This window comes from Lactuca sativa, chromosome 5 (genome assembly GCF_002870075.4).
Source record: "Lactuca sativa cultivar Salinas chromosome 5, Lsat_Salinas_v11, whole genome shotgun sequence".
NCBI lineage: Eukaryota > Viridiplantae > Streptophyta > Magnoliopsida > Asterales > Asteraceae > Lactuca > Lactuca sativa.
The window spans coordinates 94,375,422-94,397,004 of NC_056627.2; the positions used below are offsets into that span (position 1 = coordinate 94,375,422).

The 21,583-nt window shown below is 35.2% G+C and overlaps 1 protein-coding gene across 1 annotated transcript; it reads right to left on the reverse strand.

Moving 5' to 3' along the window:
* Positions 1–18,666: 18,666 nt before the first annotated feature.
* Positions 18,667–20,166, reverse strand: LOC111916126 (F-box protein At5g49610). Its single transcript, XM_023911760.2, has one exon. It carries the CDS (start codon positions 20,002–20,004, stop codon positions 18,667–18,669), a length of 1,338 nt encoding a protein of 445 aa, XP_023767528.1. The 5' UTR covers positions 20,005–20,166.
* Positions 20,167–21,583: the final 1,417 nt, after the last annotated feature.

Genomic DNA, 21,583 nt, shown 5'->3' on the forward strand with positions numbered 1-21,583 from the left:
TATAGCATTGTACTATATACTAAACTAACAATTAACAACATATCATTATAACGTCCTACTTTTTTTGTTTTACCATTTTAGCGTTATACTTTTGAACTTAAACTAACAATTACCTTTTATTGTGGTAGTTGTTTTCTCATCGGTTGTTCCTGATCATACGTACACAAAATCGTAGAAGGTTTACGCCCAATGCATCTGATATGTCCGTGTCGAACACCCAATATTCTTTTAAAATAATTTTTTATATCAGTCGGTGTTAGACCGCTTGCTTCATAAGAAGCTTGGGTTTATTGATTGATCTATTGGAGTAAAGCATTTTGTATTTTCAAAAAAATGATAAACACCATAAAAATTAGATTACTAAATAGCCCCGTGACAATATAAACACTTATATGAAAATATAAATTAACCCACTTACATATTGTTGCTCGAATGCAGGACTATTAAATACCCCTTGGCGATTGGTATTAGCCTGACGAAATGCTTTGATTCAAGTGATGTTCTATTTAATATTAAAAATTAGATTAATTATACTTTAAATTAATAGTTAAATATATCATAACCTACTTCTTTGAAAATGGCATTGGTATACAAGCTCGACCCCCTATGTTTACAACTTGTTCTTTTTCACGAACTTCTTTGTTTGACGTCGAACGCTTTAAAAATTCGGGTGTTTCAAAATGTTCGACTATCTGCGCCTAAATTTCACGTGACATAAACCCGGGGGTGGGGGGGGGGGGGTTCTAATGCCATTAGGATATCTGCACACCCCCCCCCCCTTCGTGTTATCAATAAAATAAGTATGGGTTTTACTTTTTCGGCCTATGTAAATTTTTGCAAAAATCGCAACAAGTGCGCAAGCTCGAGATCCAAGTTAACCTTATCCAAATCAAACTTATTCTACAAATATAAAAAAATTCAGTTAATTAATTAAATACCGATCACTACTAAACTTAGCATATTATCCAAGTGATTTTTAGATTCACGACTATTGCATTCCTTAAAGCGGGGGAAACATTATCCCAACCAGATACACTGAAAGGGATGTTCATCCACATATACCTCCCAATATCATGTGAAAACCAATTAACACGCTTCCTGATAGGGGAATATATGATCTCCCTGTCGAAAGTCAAATCCACGGGCTTTCCCTTGTTTACCTATATCAACTTTCCTAGCTCGATGTTTTTGATAAACCCTTTTTTTTGGAAGACCGGTTGTAAAAATACAATTAAAAATAATAGTCACGATAGCTTATAATAAATTAATAGAAATAGCTAATGAATATATCATAATAAGACTTACCATCATGTTTGTGTTGTTCGCGACCAAAGCTAGAGGTGGTGGATCCCCAGCTCTATCATCTCCACATCCTAGGCCCATAACATCGACCATCATGGTAAAGAGTATCACCAACTAAACATAATATATAGTCTGCAAAATTACAAGATGTATAATATATAAACACAATATGAATAAAAGTTAATTACCCTGCAAAATTATAAGATGTACAATACAGAGAACCAATATGAAAACAAGTTACACAAACAATATGAATAAAAGTTCGACTTCAAATAAAGGTTATTCAGGATGAAATTGATTCTATCATGCATAACAATACTTGGGTATTATCAGATTTACATCCTGGTTGCAAGGCATTAGGATGTAAATGGATTCTCAAAAGAAAAATGAACGTGGATGGCACAATTGATAAGTATAAATCCAGATTGGTTATCTAAGGCTTTAGACAAAAAGAAGGCATTGATTTCTTTGATAATTATGCTCCTTTTGCCAGAATTTCCACTGTTAGATTATTATTAACTCTTGCAGTTATACATAATCTTGTGATTCACCAAATGGATGTGAAAACTGCATTCTTGAATGGTGACTTAGATGAGGAAATATACAAGAAACAACCTGAAGGGTTTGTGACGCCTGGAAATGAACTCAAAGTGTGCATGTTGAAGAAATCATTATATGGTTTGAAACAAGCACCAAAAAATGGCATCAAAAATTTGATGATGTTGTCTTGTCTAATGGTTTTGCATTAAACCAAGCTGACAAGTGTGTATATAGAAAATTTGATACTTCTGGCAAAGGAGTTATGATTTGTCTATATGTGGATGATATGTTGATTTTTGGTACTGATTTAAAAGAAGTTGATAAAACCAAGAAATTCTTATCATCAAGTTTTGAATGAAAGACCTGATGGAGGCCGAGGTAATTCTTGGTATAAGAATTAAACAAGGTAACAATAAGGTTTCAATCTCTCAATCTCATTACATTGAGAAGATATTGAAAAAGTTTAACTTTGAGAATTGTTCTCTTGTTAGCACTCCTATAGATCCTAGAATCAAGCTTCTGCCTAATAAAGGATCTTTGGTGTCTCAACTTTAATATTCAAGAGCTATTGGTTGTCTAATGTATGTCATGATCAGTACTAGGCCTAATATAGCATATGTTGTGGGAAGGCTTAGTAGATATACTAGTAATCCTAATACACATCATTGGCAAGTTGTGAGTAGAGTATTCAAGTACTTGAAAGGGACCATGAATTATGGTTTAAATTTTACTAGATAACCTTCTGTTTTGGAAAGTTATTCTCATGCCAGCTAGATTAACATCTTAGAGGATCACTCCTCTACAAGTGGTTGGATGTTTCTTCTTAGAGGAGGTGTCATTTCTTGGGCATCCAAGAAACATACTTGTATTACTAACTCAACCATGGAATCTGAGTTTGGTTCATTGTCTGCTGCTAGTAAAGAAGCTGAGTTGCTAAGAAATTTGATTTATGAAATTCCACTCTGTCCAAAACCCATATCTACCATTTCTATCAGGTGTGATAGTGTTGAAACCTTAGCTAAGGCTTATAGTCAAGTGTATAATGGGAAGTCTAGACATTTAGGTGTTAGACATAACATGATTCGTGAGCTCATCATGACTGGTGTGATATCTGTGGAGTTTGTGAGAACTCGGTTGAACTTAGCCAGTCATTTAACCAAAGGGTTAGCTAGAGATCTTGTGCACAAGGTGGCTATAGGGATGGGTTTAAAGTCCACCAAAAATCTTGTAACAACCATAAATTTTACGCCAAATTTAAACTTTTTCAATCATAAATAAAAACCCACATAGCATTGTTTACAAAATGTTTTCAAATCATTTCCCATCAGAGTGTCCCAAAAACCATCACATATGGATGACGAGCGATACGGTCACGCCTTTGCCTTTCCACGATATCCTGAAGTACCTGAAACAATAAACTGAAAACTATAAGCCCGAGGGCTTAGTGAGCTACCCCCCCCCCCCAAAAAAAAAATACCAATACCACACTTGACAATACCACAACAGTCATAATCAATTCCATCAACATGAATACTGGGCCATCGGCCTGACTGGACCGCCCTACCGGGCCTACAGTCTCTCTGAATCTATCCCGAGCCTTCGGCATGACTGGTCTGCCACGTGGGCCTACAGTCTCCCTGAACCGCTCATAGAGTATATTGGCCTTCAGCACAAAGCAGGACCGCCTCAACCCAACCACAAGCAAATAACCATGTGCGCATACTATCATATACTAGCATATAAAAACATCAAGCATATCTGTCTCACTAATCATCAATCATAGAAATCTCCTGTAACTAGAGTACCGACCTAGCAGGTCACTAACATACCAATCCCTATGGATCATAAGAACATAACATACTGTCTACCCCGATTCCGATCTAACAGATCATAACCACATGTAGCATCCCATAACAGTAACAACTAAAGGGCCGGCCTTGGTGTCGTAGACCCTATCGATATATTGAGGATAACTCACCTTGCAATTGTCGACTCGAAAGATAAACTCCAACTCTCGGATCACTTGACACCGGCTCCACCACCTATGATCATAGTACAATATACTCGTAAGTCCTTAACCTTATAAGGTACTCTATAACCCACCAGTCAACCCCTGGTCAAAGTCAAAGTCCTCAGTCAAGGTCAACAGTCCATGTTGACCCCAACTCGGCGAGTAGCATCGGCTACTCGCCGAGTTCCTTGAAGTACAATCCAACTCGCCGAGTCATTGGGTTGACTCATCGAGTTCCTTCGATTCTCGTTCAAACTTTAAAGCCACCCGTCGAGTTCCCTCCTTGCAACTCGACGGATACACATGTATACGTATTCTAGGGAAAACTCATCCGACTCGCCGAGTTTTATGGTAATCTTCATCGAACTCGCTGAGTTGTTCATCCAACTCGTCAAGTCCACGGCCATCTTCATGTGACTCGCTGAGTCAACCTTGCGACTCGCCGAGTCCATTCAGTCCTCTTTCTATACAGACTTGTTTTGAGTCATGCAGTGGCTCCAAATCACATATCCAAGCTTCTAGGGCATGCTTATCACGTAAAGTTGCAAACTTTACATGCATGCATGGCTATAAAGGCTCTAAATGCCTATTTTAAGTTCTTAATGGATCTTCATGCTCAAGAGGGACCTTAATCATGACCAAAACTAAAACTTTATGCTTCTAGAATCCAAGGAGGGTCCAGATCTGAAGTTACAACCTCAGATCTAACCCATAGCTCATCTTTCGAACTTATTATTTGTCACACCCCCAAACCTGAATGGCGGAAACGTTCGGGGGCGGATGACTTCATGTGGTAACGTAACAAATGAATACATAGTAAAGAAAGCAATACAACCATCACATATATAATTGAAAGTTTACATTTGTCAAAAGTTACATGTTCAAAACCAATTACAATCTGATGTCAAAATATGAGATTAAACTGGCGCTGCAGCATCCCTTCATCAAAAGCATAATCATACCTCAAATTACTGATTCCCTGGGACATACAAGTAATTTTGAAAGAGTAGATCAGCATTTAAGCTGGTGAGTTTCATAAGTATTTAAATGACAATGTTTGTATAAAATGAAATGTTTTGGTCCTTGGTTGTGTTGTCTTTAGAAAATCCTATATTTTCTACTAGTATAAAAGTAGCCTTCTCTCAAGACCAATGTTTGTTTCTGAAAATGTATGTAAGTGTGAAATAACCAATGTGTTTGAAAACCTTGTAAATCAATGCATTTTTAATACCCCATGTGAGTTTTATAACCATACTATTGACTCGAAATGCCTATACACAACGTTCTTCAGGCGTTGGAATGTTATGACGTTTGTCACCCCAAATGGTGGACTGTAGCTAACAGTCAAGGCGCGGGTTGTCAAGCCCGTATAGATCTATACACAAACACCATGCTCCCCCTCCAAGGGATTCTGGTATATAATACAGGACTTGGAATGTGTACTTGAACGTACGTGAAGTTTATGTCTCACAAAACCGTGGTATAAAAACAGATTTACGTGTTAAAATGTTCGTTTGTTCTTGTATATGAAAGTGACTTCTTGAAAATCATGTTTCTAGTATGTAAAAGTTAGCAATATCCTCGTAAAACTATACCTATTATAGTTTTCTAAAAGTGTGTCTCTTTTGTTTAGAAATACCTAGAAAAGGAATCACTTGTTATGAAAGTATAGATTTTTGTAGAGCCTAAGATAGACAAGTATACATAAAATATAAGAAAATGTTTAGTTTATACATGCATTACAACAATTTATTTTTCAAAAGATAGAATGCTATTGTAACATATTTTATATACGAAAGTTCCCTATAAAGTTTATAAATCACATGTGATTTGGATATATAAAAGCATATAAAATAATTCTTTATGTAACACACGATAATACTCGTGTGTTTTACTTGTATTCCCCCCCTTGAAAGCATATAAAAGCATTTAGAACATCTTAAAAAGATTAATTAAGGGGTATAAACTCACTTGAAAGTTTGAAGATAGCGAGATGGAAAACCGGGCAGAGTTTCGTCTTGGGAAACGGATTTTTCTCGGGATTCTCGGGAATCTCGGGAGTAAAATCGACTCTCGGGGCTTGAGCAAAAAGACCAGAGCTTCGGGTTTGAACGGGCACGAAAAACGAGGCAAGATCGTGAGAGAAAGGAGAGAAATGGGGTGAATTTCCGGGAACCCTCGCATCTCTATTTATAGGGGGTCTGAGAAGCCTCGGTACGTGGGGCGTACGCTCGTACGCAGCGCGTACTCATACGTCATGCATGATCGAGTCCTCGACTGCCTCGGCTTCGGATGGGAAGGGTCGGATGGGACGGGTCGGGTAGCTTCGCATAGGGGCGACGTGGACAGACCGAGACCAAGGCCCTCGGGTACGCGGGGCATACGGGGTTACGCAGCGCGTAACTCGGATGAGGACGCTGACTCCTCCTTCGGATATTACTGATGGGTTTTAGTCATAAGACATCCTATGTGCTCATACAAACCCTAATGTTTGGATCTAGGTTTCTCTATTGTACATGCTTTGAATCCAAGACTATAAACCCTAATACTAGCATACAAGTAATCATATTAGATATTAGAATAGGTTTATAAAGTTACCTTGATTGTTATGTAGCAATAACAATCCCAATTCCTCCTTTAATTGACTTTGGAAGCCTTAGAGTTACAAGTGTCACTCCTCTAATGGCTCACAAACACCATAAGCAAGAGGATGAAGAGGAGAGAGGATGGAGGCTGCCAAAACCATGTGAAAACCCTAGAAGGTTGCTTTTCCACGTTTTTGAGCCTTAAGGGTTCTTTATATAGTGAGGCTATTAGGGTTATCTAACAAGGAAACCCTAATTTGGTTGTTTAAGCCCTAAGCAACCCATAGACTCCTTTAATCAAGCCCATGGACGATTTCCTTATGGGTTTCCCCATAGAATTCGTCCACCTCTTGATTCAAGGCAATCCATGGCCCAAATTGCAGTTATCCTATAATTACAATTTCAGTCCTTTAAGTTTAATTAATCTCTTTTAGTCACAAAACTAATTACCAATTAATTATTGACTAATATTAATTAAACAATATGATTTCTCCTTTAATATATTATTCCCATAATATATTAATAAATCATATTTAATCCTTTCTCTCCATAATTCATCCTATCAAGTTGCTTTGGTGAAGGCAACCCAAAAGGACCATGCACCATCGGGTCAAGTACATACCAAAATAGTTATGGACTTAGACACTAATCCAACAGTCTCCCACTTGGATAAGTCTAATAACTATTATGCGTATGACTTCAGATCTCGATCTGCAATCGTAGCTTTCCAAAGCCGCTGTCAACTCTGATCATATCAGATACGCGTGTCCTTAGATAAGGGATCACATATTCCTCCATTCTAGATATCATATGAGATATGATTTCAAATCAATCTCTTTGTACTATATCTCGATTCCCAATTTATGACGACTGACTAATTGAACAAATCAAATTAGCCCTAGCCCGGCTGATCATTTACGTTTGTCATCACTAAACCATCGAGGGGCCCAAAGATATCGCTTTTATCCTACTTTGGATAAAAGGAACGGATAAACTTTGATACAATGCTCGCTTGTACTCATGCACCGAATCACACACAACAATATGTTTTATAACACCAAGTTACTGGTGCGTTTACATATTATCAATGTGCAATCGATTTGCAAGATACAAGTCACACATCTCAGTTTCAAGAATATAAGATGTTATCGTCTCACCAATCACTCGTGATACAATCCATGGAGTGATCCAAGTGAGCGTGGGTCTAATCTAATGCTCAAATCACATTCATAAGCACTCATGAACGTTGCAGCAAACATTCGCTTATGTCTAATACTCTTTTAGACAATCCACACACCAATTCACGACAGTCTTCATTCATATCTACTTCCAACATATGAACGACTATGGCCCGTTTGAATAATTCGATTATTCTTAATAAACTCAATTATTCTGGAAGTCAAAACATGCAAATGTGAAACACAAGAATAATACTAATCCCATATGGCCTCAAACCTTTGAGTATAAATAAAACGCCTTTTATTTATCACCATATTGATTACTTATTATTTGTTGTTTCGGTTAATCAACTTCTTACTTGAATTACAACACTTGTCCTATGCTCCTAGCATGCACACAATGTTTACCTATGGTTCTTACTTCGTGAAATAGATCACATTGAACACATTTCCAATCATTCTCATTTCACAACTCCAAATCCTTTTTCCATAAGTTAAAGAATATCAAATTCTTGCTACTTATAGAATATACTAGATTCTAACATTCTATGCAACTTATCCTTTCGTAATGTCACTGCACCAAAGTCACAAAGACTATTGCCAATGATATTACAAAGTCCTCTATCGGAGATTGTTACAAGACAATTCCATAGACGTGATGTCTCTCACTCAAAGTACATTCTTTGAACATCCTTTTGCATAGAAGTTTCTAATCTAATCATAGATTTCTCAATATTCAATTCCTAATATGGACACACTTCCATATGTTCCATATGACAACTCATTCTTAATAGAATCTTATCTATTCGTAATGATGTCGATATGGTCCATCCAATATGGAAACATTTCCATATTTTCCAATACTATACTTCCAACTACTCACAAGCGACCAATCCTCGTCGAACTTTGGATTGTCCTTTGATAGGTGTTTAATTGTTTTAGTCAAAACCAATTATTGTCCTTTTTCCCTCTAAATGCGCTAGACATTTGGAAAATTTTAGAATGGTCAAACATTAAAGCATTTGCAATCGATCCTATGCCTGAAGCGTATGGAACACGACGCATAATGTTTTATTTACTATGTTCTCAAAATTCGAATAATGAAGAGGGATGTCGTAATCATAATCGAAATTTTAAGAACACACTATGTACCTTTGACTAAATTTTATTAACATTTCTCAACCTAAACCTTTAGATTTGAAATGAAGCATAATATTCTCTCCCTTAATTATAGCAAAACAACTATTCCATCCTTACAACTTTGCAAAGAATGACTCTTGTTTTCTATAATTAATATTGCTAACCTTGCAATACTTTCCTTAATAATCATACAATCATAACTTTTATGCTCCCACTATCTTGATGATTATTATAAAACATAACACTTATGCTCCCACTAGCTTCAACATGTATTCATAAACATCTTAACTTTCAGAAAAACAATGCTTATTAAATTTCTTAAGTTCATGTTTCTAATACTTAGTGCTTTGATAATCTTTTATCAAGGTTTCTTGAACTTATACACATTTGCCTTCGATAGTTCATATGTGTGTCTAAACAATTAAGACTAATTGCCAAACCTCACAATTCAAATTATGGAAAGGGATGTCGTAACCATAATTGAATTCGAGAATGCAATTTTACAATCACTATCTTCTTAAAATCTGTCTTAGTGAAAGCATTTCCTTACAATCATTTTCATGAAGGAGGAAATCTTATGACACTTAGATTTAAACAGTGTATTTGTTCCTATCCATGTGAATTTGTCAAAACCAAAGTTTACGACAAATTCAAACTCTTATGGATCGAACTTTCTTGATCTCGATTTCTTGCCTTTATGGTAGCACAGCTGCCCACCATGTCTTCCAAGTAGTTAAGCAGCTCACCCTTTCCTATCAATGTACCTTTCATTGATTAAGGTGCTTTGCCTTTTATGCGTTCAAAATGAGAACTCATAGAACTCACATGCATAATTAACTCGATTGGATTGGCACATAATCAAAATAATGTCAACACGATAGGTTGTAAACCTCAACTCGTGTGCTAGTGATGATCGATAAGGTTTATTTGATTTGTTCTTGAAACCTTTCAAGACCATTAAGACTCCCACTGACTCCTTGACATATAAGATTCTCTTGTCAAAAACCATTTCTTGACAAACAAATATTCAAGAGTTAGTGTAGCTTTTATCAAAACACTTCATAAATTGGTCCTAGTTGGTCTTTGTCTTATCCAAGACATCACAACTTTCCACATTTAATGAAAGTTACAAACCTTCTTAATACCTTTCACTCAATGTCACAATCTTAACTTTAAGACTTGTTATTGGAACGAAGTATGATTGACTTATTGATTTAACCATTTCTTCAATTCTTGATTCCTCTTCTTAGACATACAATTGTACTAAGACTCACTTAGAGGACCAATTGAGATATGGTTCTTAATCATTAAGACCTATCATAAAGCATAAAAGGTACTCTCCCATCTTCTTAGAATGGAGAAACTTTTATCTTTCTGCCTACTTGATTCTTCTTATTCGTTCTGCTATTGATCTAAACCCTTTAATCAATTCAAAATTACACTTAATCTTGTAAGTATAATCATATTTACTAAACCTTTAGTAAATCATGACGAATATCATTGTTACTCTTATGGTGGACTTGATCAACACGCAACATTGTGTGCTCGATCTCTTAGTCCTTCACTTGACACCTTGTCAACGAATTAGTCTAATTTCCATATATGAAATTTCTCATTCATCGTGCAACCAAGTTGCATGATTCCAAATTTCTGTCCAATTGAAACTTGGGCGATGAGAAAACTCTCCCTATTTGGTAAATTCTCGACTTTCCATAAATAACATAATAAGAACTAAATCCATTATTGCTAATAATAGAAACATTTTAACATCAATTTTTTTCATACACGCCATTGCAAGGATAAATAAATAAAATTTAAAATCAAAATTTATTTTATTGCGGAAAAATTTGTCCTTACAATGCATTTCATTGAAAAACTTATGATAATACATCTTTCTTAGCAATCTAATTCTAACTCTAAGTAGTAGCTTAAGAATCTAATCTTCGAGAAATGCGATCGAAATCCATTCCTACACAGTTAGATTCTGCTCACTTCTTCCCTTAAGCTTCCTTTCTTTTCTTCGATCCTACAAAACATCAATTGTAATCTTATCACATTATGTATTAAGAATCTAGAATAGAAGCTTAAAAGAGTTAGTCAATGGATTTTACCTAAATTAGAGCCATACGTTTCGACTCTCCCATCTCTTAGATCTCTTAGGTAAATGGGCAGCTTTGTCTCCAATGCCCCTTCTCTTGGCAATAGAAGCAAATTGACTCTTTTGGAACATGACATGGAACTACTTCAGACATTGCCTTTCTCTTGTGATCAAACTTTTCGATCATAGCATGTCTTTCGTTGCCATTGTCTATATCCATAGAGGTCTCGAATGCAGATTCACCAATCAACTTTGCTTTTCTATTGCACCAAATCATTGCTGATTCAGCAGCAATAAGCATATAGGTGAGATATATAAGGGTCACGTCGTAGTTTATCATATAGTACTCTCTTACGAACTCACTATATGAGTTGGGAAGTGAATGAAGAACCTAATCAACAGCCATTTCTTCACAGACAACGGATCCCAACATTCTCAGTCTATCAATGAGTGACTTCATCCCTAGGACGTGTGCACACACCGACTTTCCTTCTTTTTGTTTACTTGCCAAAAGGGCTTGAGTGATCTTGAACTTTTCAAGCCTTTGAACTTGTGGGTTAGGGAGAATAATTGGAGGAGGTAGAGGAAGTAAAGCATGATTTCTTGTTCCTCGATCAAATCGTGGAATATCATCTTCATGTGGAATGCTGTTCCACGGGATTTGAGAAGACCATAGTTGTCGAACTTTCACATCTACAATACGGGAGAAAACGAATTCAAGTTAGTTGATTTATTGAGTCCTCAGTAAATCATCCAAATGAAATACTAAGGCTAGGACCCAACACAATATTCTACAACTCGGGAGAGGGATGTCGTAACCCTAATCGCAGAATATTTGAAGGTAAGTGAATGACGATTCACTAATTTCCACCACGAAAAACAAAAAAGAAATTTAAGTTTTAAATCTATGAAAACTCCTAGATCCTTTGAGATTCATTGAACTTTCAATGGCATGTTTAAATCTCGACATGCCCCTCTAGTTTGTGACTGGGATGCCGAGGATCACAAAGCGGGTGGGAATAACCATGCAAACTTACATGGTGCCCTCACATGTTACAGTCACCTATTCGATGTGCCGGTAAACCACACACGCTCCATCGAACTATGACAAACATTGAGTCACCCTTTGCTACCTTTTCTTAGAACCATTTAGTGTGCTGGTAAACCACACACGCTCCACTAACGTCTTCGCAAGGGCACAAAGTGTAATTTCATGGAATTGCATCAATTCACTTTTGCCTAAGTAACTAAGATTGGGAATTTTGAAAACATTTAGTTACTTTTATAATTCATTATACTTATAATGAAAGGTTTCGTCCTATCCTACCCGTTTGGCTAACGACCCTCCACTAGTCAAGAGTGCGGTGGGTAAGAGTCGATACCCATTCAATCGCCATTTTATAGGCAATTTCCTTAAACACCCCTCATAGACCAGCTTCGTGAATGAGGCCTACTAACGGTAAGACTGACTTTTACTCATACATATATATAATGTTAGACCTTTAATGTTATATATAGTATAGGGTGTATTTTATACTTTTAAAATACTAGGTGGTCTAATTTAACAATTATACCTTTAATTCAATTAAATTGTAAACCTAAACTTTTATGGATTTATTAAACTTCTTTTAATTATACACCTTAATTAATTAATAAAACCATAAGGGTGTGATTTGAACTTTTTCAAAACAATACTAGAGTTTTAGAATTTAACATTCCTAATTAAACTTTTAATCAACTTTTAAATTCCAAAACTTGAGGGCAAGTTTTGAAACATTTCAACACATTAGGGTTTAGAATTTAAACATACATCAAAATTAAACCATTTAATCAAAATTTAAATTCCAAAACTTGAGGGCAAGTTTTGAAACCTTTTTCAAAACATTAGGGTTTCAACTATTTAAATTTCAAAACTACAAAACTTTTGGGGTTCAAATTTAAACTATAAAACCTAAAGGGCAAAATATGAAACTTATCATAACAACAAGGATCAAATAACAAATAATTCAAAATTAACATTTAATTACATAATTATCCATATTTGATTTGTTTAATGATTTCTTGCAAAACAATTTATCAATTTAGTCAAAATAATTAATCAATTATCTTATAAGGAAACAATTATCTTATTAATTGATAAATATCTTCAATTAGATCAAAATTATAGTCAAATATATCATATAATCGGATTAATATTGATCTAACATGATAAGGTAACTATCCATAAGCAAAAACAGCAAGAAATCCCGAAGTACCCTCCATCTGACGAGTTGACTCGTCGAGTCAGGCTTGGACTCGTCGAGTCACCTTGGACTCGGCGAGTTCAGCTATGGACTCGGCGAGTCCAGCCTCCAGAATGCAAAAAATCGAATTTTTCAGTTACAACAAGCATCAATACAATAGAAACCAATCAAGACTCTGATACCACTGATGGGTTTTAGTCATAAGACATCCTATGTGCTCATACAAACCCTAATGCTTGGATCTAGGTTTCTCTATTGTACATGCTTTGAATCCAAGACTATAAACCCTAATACTAGCATACAAGTAATCATATTAGATATTAGAATAGGTTTATAAAGTTACCTTGATTGTTATGTAGCAATAACAATCCCAATTCCTCCTTTAATTGACTTTGGAAGGCTTAGAGTCACAAGTGTCACTCCTCTAATGGCTCACAAACACCATAAGCAAGAGGATGAAGATGAGAGAGGATGGAGGCTGCCAAAACCATGTGAAAACCCTAGAAGGTTGCTTTTCCACGTTTTTGAGCCTTAAGGGTTCTTTATATAGTGAGGCTATTAGGGTTATCTAACAAGGAAACCCTAATTTGGTTGCTTAAGCCCTAAGCAACCCATAGACTCCTTTAATCAAGCCCATGGATGATTTCCTTATGGGTTTCCCCATAGAATTCGTCCACCTCTTGATTCAAGGCAATCCATGGTCCAAATTGCAATTATCCTATAATTACAATTTCAGTCCTTTAAGTTTAATTAATCTCTTTTAGTCACAAAACTAATTACCAATTAATTATTGACTAATATTAATTAAACAATATGATTTCTCCTTTAATATATTATTCTCATAATATATTAATAAATCATATTCAATCCTTTCTCTCCATAATTCATCCTATCAAGTTGTTTTGGTGAAGGCAACCCAAAAGGACCATGCACCATCGGGTCAAGTACATACCAAAATAGTTATGGACTTAGACACTAATCCAACAATTACCGGATTTTTGAATTAAATTTATATATAATTTATTTAATAAACTTCAAAAAATCATATCTTCTTCATACGAACTCCGTTTTCGATGGTCTTTATATCCACGCGTAGGTGAGACTATGCTCTACAACTTTCGTTTAGACTCCGTTGGCAAATTCCGAAATTATTTTTATTATTTATTTATAAAATGACGTGATTAAGGAATTTCTTTAAAAATTCATAACTTCTTTATCTGACGTCGGTTTTTGCTAGACTTTTCACCGCTGAAATACCATTGTCGAGACCTTCGATTCTCGTTTAGGTCATTCCGGCCAAAAGTCGCTCGATCTCCGATTCGAGTTTTTAGTTGTCTGTTGTTAAGCCGAACTTGGAAAAATCATAACTTCAATATACGAATCGGATTTGAGCGTTCTTTTTACGTACGATCATGGTTTAATGACATTTATACATAGAGGGAATTTAAATAGAACTTTTTGGATATTTTATTATCAAAGTTAATTTTTATTAACTCAAAAGTGGTTACAATACTTGACTTTTTAGGTCATTACAAAGAGTTGAAATATCGGGTTGTCACATTATCTCACCAAAACCCTAAAACTCAACCAATAGAAGAGATTCACAATGAAAAAGGCGATGTGGTTACCTCCAGAAGATGATAACTGAGACAATAGTTGATTCCCACACTTTACTTGCTCCAATCTCCTTCTCCTCCAAGCCTTCACCCTCCAAAGATCCTCTTTTCAAGCTTCAAACACATAATGGGCACACACACACACGTGCATATTAGGGTTTTAAGGGGATCTCAAAGACTGCAAAGAGGCCAAAGGGGGCTGAGGCTCCTTTAAATAGAGGTGCAAACCCTGGGATTTAGGGTTTCTGTAACAGCCGAAATTCAGGTACAACCGATTAGCCCTTCATCTTTATTTATTTGTCATTTTGGGCCTTTGTGTTGGGCGAGTACGCTGGGCGTACAAGGAGTACGCTGCGCGTACTCGCGCGCCTCATTTAAACACGTCATCGTCGGGTACACTGGGCGTACCCAAGGTTATGCTGGGCGTAATCACTCCAGACCCAAAACCCTAATTTGAGTTGTTGGCTATAAAAGGAATGAGATGGCTTGGCTCCTCAGCCACCATCCCTCAGAAAGAAACGCTAAGAGAGTGTTCCTTCGTTCCTAGCCCTTTTGTGAGTGTTCTAAGCTTGGTGGTGTCATTTCATGGTAGCAAAGGAGAAGAAGAGTCCACTGTGGAGGTTAGGAGCTGGTGTTCAAGTGTAGATCCAGGCTTAGCAAAGGTTGGAACTTCTTTCTAAGGTAAAAAGTTCGGATCTTGACTTGTAGACCTTGTGGTATGCTTTATGGACCATTTTCTAGGGTTTTGGTCCCAAAGGTGGAGACTTTATGAGCAAGTGGTCTCCATTAGCTTAGATCCATCATATTTCTGGTCCATTTGAGTTGTAGATCCATAAAAATGTAATCTTGGACGTGAATGATTAGCCATGCATGAGATATAGATCCTTGAGTTGAAATGGAAAGGTGTTAAGGAGTGTAAGAGCCTTTACATCCATGCCAAGGCTTAAAGGTTCCGACTTTATGAGTAAGGATGCTTAAATAAGGTCGGATCTAGAAGTTGAAGTAGTGGCTTAACCGATTAAGACCAGAAATGAAGTGTGTCTAGATCTGACTATTACGCTGGGTGTAACTCCTAGTATGCGTAGCATACTGGGTGGAGACCCCGATTATTGAGTTGGCGATGTACGCCCCGCGTACATCAGTCTATACACCCCGCGTACTGAAGATGTTGACTTTTGTTGACTTTTAGGGTTTTGGTCAACTTGTGGACTTTGAGTCAAGGGAGGGTAAATGGTCTTTTACCCCTCTGAGGAATGTTAATAAGGGATAAAGTCTAGTGGTGGAAGTCTATATTAATTAAAATGATATTCGTTATGATTAGGCGAGGTTGAGTCTTCGTTTGGGATTCGGAGATAGCGAGCATGTGAGATTCTAGACTTTCCACGAGGTGAGTTTTCTCACTATACTGTACCCGGAAGGGTTTTATTGTGTGACCGGAAGGTCGGATATGTTATGAGTTGTATGCATCGTATATGATAAGTTAATCGTTTATATGTGCTATGTATGTTATGCTTGATATGGGCCGGAAGGCATTATGTTATGGGCCGGAAGGCATATATGTTATGGGCCGGAAGGCATTGTGATGAGGACCGTAAAGTAGGACCGGAAGGTTTACCGAGTCAGGACGGAAGTCCCCTGAGACACATGGACCGGAGGGTCAGGGCCTGGAAAGGCGTATGTGCGTAAGTAGTATTTTGGGGAACTCACTAAGCATCTATGCTTACAGTTGTTGTGTTATGTGTTTCAGGTACTAGCGAGGACCGTGGGAAGGCGCCGGCGTGATCTGTACACACTGATGGATTGGGATTGTATGATTTATATTATGATATGATACATTGGATCTTTATGGCTTGTTTTGGATGAAAACATGTTTTTAAGAAATGAAAATTGTTTTGAAAATTTACGTTGTTACAGTTTCATCTGCCAGCTCCTACTCGCCGAGTCCCAATATAGATTCGTCGAGTAGGTCACCTAACACGCGATCTCACCCCGCTGCTACTCAACGAGTAGGTCAACCAACTCGTCGAGTAGAGCTTAACCCAATAAACCTTATTTAGACAATACCTGAGAATCGGGGCGTTACAAATCTTTTATATTAAGATACCCAATTCCCATCTAATGCAATATTAAATGTTGAATTCAATGTGGAAAGCTTGATATGTCAAGATTGGAACACATTATTATCATCATGCCAAGGTATGTGTTCAGTACTGCAAGTTAAGGAGGTCAAAATTTAATTTCTTAATAGTTCTTTGAAAAATTGCATTTGTAGGTGCAAGAACAAAAGAACTACCTATATAAGCATTAAGTTTAGCTGCTTCAAGAAGTTGGCACTTGACTTTGATATGCTTATTGAAGGATGGGACACAAGCTAGTAAAATATAGTGTCAAGTTAGAACTTTGAGAATGTAAATTGTTGTAGATATTATCTTCATGTATTCACTGAGAATAGAAAGAGTTCAATCTTTAGTTACACCCTGATATTCGAATATTTGGAATAAGTAATATACTAATGTGAAATTCAATCGTCACAATATTTCATTTTTGCATCAGTTTGTTTTTATGTTTTTTGTTTTAAGTTAATCAAGATTAGACTTAAATGGGGGAGGTTTGTTGGTGATTTGTTTCATTAAATGTATTTAAGTTTAATGGGTTGACTTGATGACCAAAAATCAACATTGATGAATATTAAATAAGTAAGTAACGTGCAGAGTGCACATTTGTTTAAGTTTATTCAAGATTAAAAGTAGACTCTTATTTACGCGTGAATTCCCTGAACGAACAGGGGTCCGGGGGTAGCGCCCCTGGGAGCGAGGTCCAAGGGGTAGAGCTCCTGGTTGTATTAAAAATGCATTAGAAATCCAAATTTCGAATATTTGACCTGTTTTTTTTGTTTTGTATTAATCCTTATAGAAAACCTGAATTTATGACAGTTTTTTTGACCGTTGAAAAAACTATTTATTGACAGTTTTGATAGTTTTCAGACAAATGGGGTTTTTAACCAATTTTTGGTCAGTTTTCTGGTACTCACGAAATTCATTCATTTTCATTCTCTGAATCTTCTGAGTGTTATCCAATCAAAGATTAGGGAGTAGTACCCAAATACTTTGATTTAAAAGTGGAATCATAATTCTCAAAATATCCAAATGCCTTTATTACCTCCAAATTCTAGCATCTTTCTTCTTATTTTAACATTTCAAAGTATAGCTTTTATAATAAGAATACAACAGTCGATTAATCATCAAAAAACAAAAAATCACCAAATGGGAATCACAATTGATGGTTTTCCATGCATTAAGAATTATCTGGAATAATATATATTATACATGAAATAATTTATCGTCACTGAAAATAGCTATTCGACATATGAAATTATTCGTTCCCGCTGCATCGCCCGGATGTCCTTATATATATATATATATATATATATATATATATATATATATATATATATATATATATATATATATATATATATATATATATATATATATATATATATATATATATATATATATATATATATATATATATATATATATATATATATATATATATATATATATATATATATATATATATATATATATATATATATATTAGATTTGTTAAAGAGAAAGGGAAAAAGCCAAACTTCGATATTTTAAAACTAGGTGTGCTTGTGTACTTTTTGCTTAATGGTGTCGTCCTTCACGATTAAAAAAAAAATTTAATAACCGATCATTGTTCTCAATCTCCATAAAAGATACTTCAATTTTTTCAATCTTCATATCAGGTACTTGAATATTCTTAATCTCCATACAAGGTACTTAAATGTTTGTAGACACTTTCATAAAATAAAAATGTAAGTACTTTTATTTTCTCAATCTCGATACAAGGTACTTAAATATTTTTCAATAAAGTAGATTGCCTATATTGGTAGAAATAGAAAACACATTGCTACTTTCTGCACTTTACCCTCTTTTTTTGCTTTTAACAGTGGTAATTGGATCAAGCACCGGCCATTTTGGTAATACGAATGGGATTGCAGTAGACCATAAAATGAGTTGAGCGGAGTCTGTCGGTTTAGAAGCAAAATCCAGCCTTTTATTTAGAATATTATACGACACAATTCGCTCAGGCTCCATGCATTGCAAATACACAACATTTGGATTCAACGGATGAAATGATAAAGGACGAAACCATCCGTCCAACAGCCAATTACTCAATTCCAGATCATTAGAATGAAGGTCATTACGTCTCACCTTAAACTCACAACACCATTCTCCTTTCTCATAATCCTTCATAACCCACATGCTGAACAAATAGAGTTGGGTGGAATCATGAGCAACCTCGAAATAACGAAGGGACCCTTGGCTCTCACCACATAATTGACAAGCTCCCATGTAATTATGCTCACTCTTCAGATCTCTGTCATCTGGGAATGGAATTAGGCAAACAGATTTTGGATCTTTGTAAGGATCAAACGCAAGCATGACATGAATCCCTTTATCATTAATAACTTGCCAATGGAGAGCCCCGTAACAATAGATTGGGGCACAGGCCAGTTGCCGCCATAGGATGGGAATAGGACAAGGTAGCTTGTAGGTGATCCATTTGCCCGTTTCAGATGAAAAAGTCTCTAAATTGAGATAATTCAATGTAAGATGTTCCAACCTAACAACTGTATAACTAGTAAGCATATGATCTTCATTCACCTTAGTAATAAGCCCTTCCTTGAAGGAATCGTGGTACCTGTGTCCACGTCTAGGTAAAGTGATCCATTGCCGAGTGAGTGGATCACATATGTAGTAAACAAACGGTGTTGGCGCACGCCAACAACACAGAATCAAACCATTACTTATAGCTAAAATCCTAAACTGATGATATTGTTGTTGGTCTTCAGGGGTAGAAAGAAAAACAACAGAGAATTCAGACAAACTGTGGACTTCAGTACAAAGACGATTAAGTAACTCGTCTAACGTCGGTACGTAAGTGTATCTATCCAAGATTCTTAAAGGTTGCGAGGACGATGGTGCATTGGAATTGAGAATGGAGTAATAGAATCGGCAAAAGGAAGGGTGAGAGATTAGGGTTTGCCAATGCTTGCACACACTTTTAAAACTAAAAATAGATTTCACGGGTAATCTTGCGAGAATTTCTATAAGCAACGAATCAGGAAAGTTTCGAATATCATACCAAAATAATTGTTTTCTCTTGCTGGAAATATTGGTATGCAGAAGTTGCTGCAAAATTCGGTTTTCATCGCCATCAAATTGATTGATTGAATTACTGTTACTGTCGTCTTCCATGCCCGCTTGAATTGCTGTTATCGTCGCTTTCCATGCACAACTGAAGTTGTGAGGTGGGTGTTGTAAAAGAAACACAAACCCTACTTCCTTAGTTACTAGGTCTGAGACTCATGTATTACATGGGTTTAAAAAAAAACAAATATAAAAGTTTAATAATTTGAAAAGTTTAAATTTATAAAAAAAATGAAAAAATTTTGAATTATTAAAATTAATGAGACTTTAATGAATTAAATACATTACATATATAAATTCTTTCTAATAAATAGTTTACATATATGTTACATTACACATTAAATGTAGAATTTTAATTTAATAAAATAAAAAATACAATAAAATGACAAGTGGAAAATAGAAATTTTAAAAATTCTAGAAAATGTCATGTGTCCAAATGAATGAAAAAAGGACATGTGGCAAAAAAAACTTTCATTTATTATAGTAGATTTTCGTATGTTTAATAGATTTCATAATGGTTGAGTTGAGATGACGTTTATTAGGGATTCTTTACAAACTTTTTTATATTTAATCTAATATTTGAATATTAATGACATATCGAAAACGTTTTCAAGGCAAGGTAACGTAATGAGTGGATACGAGTAACGAGTATAAATCCATCTAATAATAATGGCAAAATGAAACTTTTTAAAATTTAAAGAAAGGCAAACATAAATTGATTATTCCGAATTTTAGCATGGATAAGGTAAGTGACTGTTTGGGTACTTTACACTTATAAGAAGATGAAATGTTACAAATTTACTATGTAAATATTAAGGGTTTATTACAAAAATTAACATATGATTATGAAAAATGTAGGGAAATGATATAAATATTATCTATACAGGTTTATAAAAATAAAAATTTAATATCAATATAAACATTAAATATTTTATAAAGTAATTAAAAAAATAAATATGTTTATAACATTCATGTAAATTTATTTTCAAATTAATATAATAATAACTTTACATGAATAGAATAAGAACATTTCATATATAACTATAAATTTTGGGAATTTAATGTAACAAAATCAGAAACTCCAAAAAATAACAAGTGGAAAATAAAAAAAGTAAAAAAATCAGAAAAAACCATTTGACAAAATGAAAGAGAAGACAACATGTGGCAAAATGATTTTCATTTATTAGGTTAGATTTTAAAATTATTATAATGAAGCAGATTATCTTTATTATCAATATCACACAAGAATAACCAAAACCGAAATTATATATACAAACCAAAATTAACACCCCGTTCCCGAGTTGTAGCAAAGAAAATAAAAGAAGAGAAAAAGAAGTAAGGAGAGAAAAGAAAGAAAAAAATTTGTCTTTTATGCTCACGAGTTAGAGAGAAATGGAAGAAAAATTAAACATTTTATTATTTCTTTCCTTCCAAATTGGAAGGAAAGTTAGGAGGGAAACTGATCCTTCTATTTCCTTCCTTTAATGAAACTCGGGAGCACCAATTTCTCTTACTTTCCTCTCACTTTCACCTATTTCTTTTCTTTTTCTCTCCTTAAATTGAACTCGGAAGCGAGGTGTAAAATATTATTATTATCGTCACCAAAGGAGATTAAGCATTCCAAACA